This window comes from Salvia hispanica, chromosome 2 (genome assembly GCF_029641045.1).
Source record: "Salvia hispanica isolate PSC_SH4W2 chromosome 2, Shi_PSC_v1, whole genome shotgun sequence".
In the NCBI taxonomy this organism is placed as follows: domain Eukaryota; kingdom Viridiplantae; phylum Streptophyta; class Magnoliopsida; order Lamiales; family Lamiaceae; genus Salvia; species Salvia hispanica.
The window spans coordinates 58,596,014-58,603,711 of NC_142693.1; the positions used below are offsets into that span (position 1 = coordinate 58,596,014).

Here is a 7,698-nt window from a genome sequence, read left to right on the forward strand (position 1 = left end):
GGTAAATCTGGGCGCAAATCTAGGGCTTCTCGGATTCGCCGCCTTTTTTCGGCGGGCCGCCGCACCTTGGCCGGCGATCGCCGCTTTGGACTCCAGAGAGAGTCTGTTCTCTCGGCGGCGGACCGCCGCACGACTTCCGGCGGTCGCCGGACGAGACTTCTCTTCCAAGCGTATTTTTCCGAGGCGGACCGCTGCATTGATCTGCCCGCCGGGCGCCGGCGGTCGCCGCACACATCCGCCGCGGTCGCCGGTCGCCGTCTGACTCCAGATTTCCAGACTTTGCGTTTTGGCTCCCTTTTTCGGCTCAATTATGCACGTTTCTCACAAAACACGTCAAAATACCAAAATAGACAAAATATGCAAATAATGGACATGTAGAGTGACTTTGACATAAAAAACGGACCAAATAATGGCCTTAAAATAGTGCAAAATCCGAGCGTATCAATTACCCTTTGTTCGGTCAGAGGATCAACTGACATATATCCTCACCAAGGCGGTCAATTCAAGCAGCTTCACAATTGTATTGTGCAAGTTGAGCTTCGAAGATCCCACCACTCAACTTGAGGGGGAGTGTTAAAAGAAGAAGATTACGGGGAATCAATCACAATGATACCCCAAGAATAGATTGATGCAATTAGGGAATAGATTGATCTCATTAGTTAATAGATTGGTACATTTCCTTGTACACACCATTGTAATACCTATATAAGGGGTTATACATGAGAAGAAAGAATATAATCAAGCAATAAACGTGAATTACTCTCCTCATCATCCTCTATATTATCGCCTGCTGATACCCCATTCAAGATAAACTACTCCTTTCGTTCCAACCAATTTTATCTAATTTTTTTTTAGATTCGTCTCAATCAAGATGACTCATATTACTAAAAATAGAAATCTCTTTAACCATACTTTATTATCATTTTTACTATGTTCTAAATCCACTTACCATACTCTCTTCGTCTCATTTTAAATGAAACATTTCTTATTAATATCCAGAGTTTATATACTTCATCCATCTTAACTAAGTTGAGTCAAAACTTTTGAGCACAAAAATTAAGAACTTGTGTTAAAAAGTAGGAGAGAGGAATAGTAAGAAAGATAAAGCGGGAGTAAAGTAGGTGATATAAAGTAAGAAAGGTAAAGCGGGAATTAAAAGTGATATAAAGTTCGGGCATCCCGAAAAAGAATACGACTCAAATTTAGTTTGGATGGATGGAGTAGTATTATTTTGTGAGTCAAGTAGAAAAAGAAAAAGAAAATATAGTGTGATGCTTCAAATTTTAATAAATGTGTTATTCAGAGTGAAAAAGTAAAAAAATTGTTCTCATTACGTAGAGTAGGATGAATTGAGTACAAAATACTAATGCATAAATATGGTGTTGCCCAAGAAAGGGGTCACCATACGGAAGGAGTATGTATTATGTTCATGTTTCCACATATCAATAACGACTAGCATTAATAATTTATAATTTTATAATATTATTTGATAATTTTTGTAAGTATATTTGATCATGAAATTACATGATGAAACTCAGTATAATGATAAATAAATTAATCAAAGAAAAACTTAATTTGTTATAATAAAAAATTAGAATTTGAAATTAAATTAATTAGTTGATATATTATATTATGTGGTTACATATTATCAATTATTTATGCAAATTTTAGTTTTTTAAATAAAAAAAAAAAAAACAAATAGACTACACAAACATTGAGTAGTACGTTACAATTTTAATTTTTAAATACATTAACTAGTGGAGTTTGTAAACCAATTTCCAAGTAAAAAGGTAGAAAATGAACGGTGATAAACAATATCGATTACCAACTGGGCTACATCATTCACATTTAATAAATCTGAATGTATAATACTCCCTATGTTTCCTCAAATAGAAACTCTTCTATTCTGATAAGCAAATCATATTGAATCCAATATTATGCAATGACAATATAAGCAACTATATAAATACATACTCCCTCCATCCCAACACTACAAAAAAAGGTGTTTACCGAGCACCAAAGTGGTCGGCAAAAAGGGAAAAATGCTGGTATAACACACTTTACCGAGCACTTTCCGAGTACTTTAGGTGGTCGGTGGTATTTGCATTGTCGGCATTTTTCATCCGAGTGCTTGTTGGTGCTCGGCAACCTGATCAACTAACCCATACGGGGTAGTAGCGAGCACCTCTATGTGGTCGGAGTATTGCAAGCACCAATGGGTGCTCGGTTTTTTGGAGAGGTGAGGGGTTTGGATGCAACAAGCACGGCCACTGTTCGAGCAGGTTGGCAAGCACGTATATGTGACTGCAAGCACCCAGCAAGCACCAATGGGTGTTCGGTTTTTTGGGGAGGCGAGGGGTTTGGGTGTAACGAGCACGGCCATTGTTCGACCAGGTTCGCAAGCATGTATATGTGCTCGGATAACTACAACCACCTATTGGTGCTCGGTATTTTCAAAAGTTGAGTATGGATGGAGCGAGCACAACCTCTAATTCAAGCAAGTTCGGAAGTAGGTTATTCTATAATACTCCCTCCGTCCTCCATTAAAAGTCACACTTTTCCATTTCGCTCCGTCCCCAATTAAGAGTCACACTTCAGTTTTACCATAAATAGTAAGTAGGTCCCACATTTCACTAACTCAATTCACTCACATTTTATTATAAAACCAATATAAAAAAATGGATCCCACATTCCACTAACTTTTTCAACTAACTTTTCTTTACATTTCTTAAAACCCGTATCCGGTCAAAGAGTGACTCCTAATAGGGGACGAAGGGAGTATTAATTATCTATAAAAAATAAATATTAACAGATATTAAAAATTAAACAAAGCTTAGATAACATTAAAAAGATAAGATTATTTAACAAAAATATATAAATTTAAGATTGTCTTACAAAATTACACTAAACTACACATTTGTCATTTGTCCCATTTTTTCATTAAAAAGGCGCATCATTCGATCTTCCATTGCTCCCTCCTAGCCGCTTCCTCTCGCATTCTTTGCTCCCTCTGAGCTGCTTACTCACGCACCAATGCAATATTCCTATTTGAATCGGCTTGCACCTTTTCAAGTTGCAGTTACATTTGATCACGATGTTCTTTAACTCGTTACTCGACCAGTACATCGGTCTGGCTAGCATTGACGGGGCAGAACCCCAGATGAGTAAGTAGCCAATGGGAAGTATATGCTTGTTGCTTGCCCCGAACTAGAAATTTGTTCTCTCTTCTTCACCTTCCCAAAAAGATCCACGAAGATGGCTTCATGATCCGGATTCTCTATTCCTTCAGCCCGTGCCATATCCTCATCCTTCCATTAAACAAACATGAAAAACATTCAAAATGTGTAACAACAAAGGGGAGAACCTCGCAAGCAACAAGCTCATCATAGAATATCAATTAAACTTCCAAGGAAATCAGATAATAAAGCCAATCACACAATTTTGTAGAACATTATAAAGCTTCAGATTCAGAATGAATATGATTCTGGTCTTTTGGATGATCAGAAATCAGATCTGCTTAAACTCTCCATTCAACGCCAACACAATCTTGTTGCAGATGATTCTCACACAGCTATATTTATCAACACCAATCCAATCTCGTAATTTCTATGACTGGCAGTGATGCATTGCTGAAAGTGAGTTTCTAGTTCCTCTATGCTTTAGCTTTTACCAATAATACGCAGACTCATTGCTGCATAGAGACTGATATCAAGTTATTGTTGGCTATGCAAAGAAAATCAGTAGTTCACATCACTACTGGAAGCCAGGAGGTAACAATCAATCTTCTGTGTGATTTTTATTTGAATTCATCTGCATAGTATGCTGAACATAGATCATTTGTGCTGAAGTTGGTATAGAAACTTCTACAATAATAGAAGCTTTTGGGGAATTCAGGTGAATACTATTTTTTGCTAACTTGATCAAAACACTTGTCAAAAGCTAACTCAAACTTTTAATTTATTAGTTTCATGATGCTACCCTAAACTTGTATTCTGATATCCATAACCAACATTTGATTCAGACCTGGAAAGACACACAGCTTGCCCATACTCTATGTGTCTCTACTCAGGTGATGAGCTAAGCGGAAGAAGTCTAGACAAAAGTTGTTATTTACTCATCTCTTTAATGGAATGACATTTGCATATACTTTTTGTTAGTAGGAAACTGATATCTAAATTGCTCATCACAAATGTATTCTAAACCTAGCTGTGTGTTGATAAATAAGAGAGACGTGCAATGTAATCTAAGGATGAGGAGGGCTCTAAGTATGAGAGCTCTAAGCTTCTCATACAACACAATTAGTCTAACTTTCCATAAAAAACTCTTAAAAGTAATACTACAAACAATACTCATAGCATAAGACAACAAATTTAGATAATCACAAACCCAAATAAAATTTCAGAAATCAAGCCAAACATGTGAAAAGACTTACTACAATTTGTTGAGCGCGCTGCGAACACAACTCACCTTGTGAATCACCGCTACTTAGCTTGTGGGTCTTTAGAAAGAACTAACTCCATAAATGGAGAAAGTTTTCTAATATTCTCTCTTGCCTGAAAACAGTTTTCAACATTAAGAAAGTGTAAGAGCATTTAAAAACAACAAACAAATCAAACTAATGAAATACTAAAACTTTTACCATTTTAGTTGTTGTCTCCGCAAATGATATACATCCATTACTATGTGTGTCAGGCGCAGTCTCAAGCCCTTGTTTACAGTTTGCCGAGCACCTCTCGAAAGCTTCAATACTCTCGGATAAATTCCAGTCTTTTTGGTAATTCGACCATTGGGCATCTGTGTAAAAAGAAGGTTTCTTCGTCTTCTTTTTATAATAGCTAATGAAATCCCCGTATCTAACTTTGCACTTACTAATAAAAGCCTCCTTGCACTCATCTTCATCATAAGACTTATGATTAGCATATTTCTACAAATAAACACAAAATGACAATCAAATTTAAACTACAAAATAAGATCTTAAAAATTTTGTAAGTAATCTTACTAAAAGAGGAGAGAAAGCGAGATAGAGAGAGAAAAATATATATAATGCTCAAGTTTACCTTAAATTCAGCCCAATAGAGTTTTCTGGCTGAATCCATTCGGGTCAACTATCTGCTTGAAATTATGCGTACATATGCTTGCCACGACACCGGAAGGATGCAAGCTGCACGTTAATATATGGTTAGTTATCTCACAAAAATAAGGATATAAGTGAAATTATCAAATCACTGAATAAACTGCAAGTGGAGTTCGCACAACACACACAAAAAGTGGTCTGCTCCATAGATCAAACAAACAATGTGGGCTCAAAATTTCTAGATATGAGAAGTCATACGTATTCTTCTTTTACATAGTTTTGAAGAGAATTTGTCAATAAGTTCCAAGTACTTATAGCCTTAAATTGCAAAAACCTTTACAAGACATACACTCTAGAACATAGAATCAGAAACTAGAAAAATTGCTAGAATTAAACTCTCAAATTCGAAAATGCTTTCAAATAAACCATCCACATGGAGGCCTCATATTTTTCTCTCCTAAGTCCCAAATAAAATCAAAACCAAGAACAAAGGTGCAAAGCAATTTAGAACATAGAATCAAATGCAAATTGACAAATTTATTTAGAGCAGGGGAGGGATCAGTTACACAAAACTACATGAATCAATAACCAAAAATAAAAATAAATCAGCAAACAGAAAAAATCAAAAGGTCGTTTAGTAAAGCTTGTAGATTGAATCACGCATTCCTTATTTCTAATTTATGCATTTATCCGAGGGCATAACTCATGAGTGATCTAGAAATTTCAGTATAATTCAATCGAAGACTACATCTTAATAGGAGTAATTTAATACCTTATGCTTGGATTTGTATCGCAAGAGTAGTTTTGCCGACAAGTAATTTTTCCAATGCCGCCCATCCTGACAACTGTGATTGCTGGATAAGATTCTTTCCAAATCGATCTGATAATCCAATCATCATTCCACCTAAATGAATTGTTTGAGAAAATAAGTTGGTCAACTCTTACTTCCTCAGGTGTCTCTTCCTCTTTCCTCCTCCTCCTCCTCCTCCTCCGTCTCAATTCTCATGGAGGGATGGATAGCTGAGAATGAATATAAATATGTGAATAGTTTGATACTTTGGCGGCGCAAGAGAAGATAATTAGGGCTAACTGTTTATTTATTTTTTTTACTTTTATTGTATTACTTCCTTCTTCCCATAAAATTAAGTTACTATTTGAATACAAGTTTTAAGGTAGAATTGTTAAAGTAAATAAAAGTAGAAAAAATATTCACTCTATCTTAAAAAAGATGGCATATTTTAAAAATGGTACGAGATTTTAGGAGATGTTGTTTTATGTGTTAAGTAATGAAAGAAAATATAATTTTATAATTGATGTGAAAGGAAACTTTTTTCAAAAGAGAAAATGTGACAACTTTTGTGGAATAACTAAAAAGAAAAGTGTGACATCTACTTTGGGACGGAGGGAGTAGTTGAAATTGTGTAATGGATGGTGGAACCATATATGATACTCCCTCCGTCCATAAAAAATAGAGCATATTTGTCATTTTTTGTTATCCACAAAAAATAGAGCATATTTAAAAAAGGAAAGTTTTCATCGTCTTCTCTTTTATTTTTTTTCCTTCTCTTTTACTAAGAATATGAACTCACATTCCACTAACACTACTTTTCTCTTACTTTTTTTTCCTTCTCTCTTACTAATAATATGGAACTCACATTCCACTAACACTACTTCTCTCTTACTTTTTTTCCTCTTCTCTCTTACTTTACTAATTTCACATTAAAACTCGTGTCATTCACAATTTTTATTATTTTTCATGGAAGGGAGAGTATAAAAGAGAAGGAGAAAAAGTTTATCATAAATGGATATGAATTCTTTGTATGGAACGGACGAAAAATGAATTATTACATATTTCTACTCGGTGGAGAGAGTATTATATTTGCATATTTTAAAATGACTCATTAATGATGAATTCATGACGTACATCAATTTGTGTTCCTCACATGAATATCATATTTTCAGCTGACCATTTTTAGATTAACTATTTCTTCAATTTTCAATACATGATATTTTTTTATTCGGTCATCGTGATGAATTTGATGACTTTGATCTATAAAATGATGAATTTGATGGAAATGAATAAAAAGAAATACGAAATATGTTTCTTTAATTTACAATTTGAAAAATACAATTTGATTGCTTGTGTTTTTAAAAGGACAATTGGTTGCTAATATACTGAACTTTGACTAAATTTCGAATTTTAACACAACTCTTACGTCAGTTTCTCTTTGTCCTCAAAATTGAAACTCACATTGCTAAATTAATTAAATTGATGTGTCAGTTAAATCTATGGCAATTGGTCATTAATATCATGATGTTCGGTCGAATTTCAAATTTTTAAAACTAATCATAAATATCATTAGCTTTGTTGTTGTTTTTGGTTTCTCATGCTTCACAAAATCAAAACTGATGTTGCTGAATTAAACCAAGTGTCAATAAAACAAAATCAAAGTCACATCCATCTCATGTCTACCAACTCCGATGATCCCCTCGAATTATAAAACCATCATCTAATTTTGAGAACACTTTATCAAAGAATGATAGAAGACAAAGAGAGAGAAAGTACGAGACTAATAACGTAAAAGTGTTTTGCAAAAGTGGGAGACTAATAAGGTATAAGTGTT

At 34.6% G+C, this 7,698-nt stretch overlaps 1 protein-coding gene across 6 annotated transcripts; it reads right to left on the reverse strand.

Moving 5' to 3' along the window:
* Nucleotides 1-2,838: 2,838 nt before the first annotated feature.
* On the reverse strand, nt 2,839-6,099 carry LOC125201432 (uncharacterized). Of its 6 annotated transcripts, none has more exons than XR_016135110.1 (6): nt 5,847-6,099; nt 5,058-5,161; nt 4,870-4,893; nt 4,640-4,794; nt 4,468-4,553; nt 2,839-3,308 (listed from the first exon to the last, which is right to left on the reverse strand). XR_016135110.1 is itself a non-coding variant. In XM_089063863.1 (6 exons), the coding sequence occupies exons 2-5, from the start codon at nt 5,094-5,096 to the stop codon at nt 4,482-4,484; spliced, it is 321 nt and encodes a 106-aa protein (XP_088919989.1). In that variant the 5' UTR covers nt 5,097-5,161; nt 5,847-6,097; the 3' UTR covers nt 2,839-3,308; nt 4,468-4,481. The 6 variants fall into 6 exon arrangements, 1 of the variants encoding a protein (XP_088919989.1); XR_016135108.1 differs by having other exon boundaries at nt 4,640-4,924; nt 5,847-5,919; nt 6,020-6,091; XM_089063863.1 differs by having other exon boundaries at nt 4,870-4,924; nt 5,847-6,097.
* Nucleotides 6,100-7,698: the final 1,599 nt, after the last annotated feature.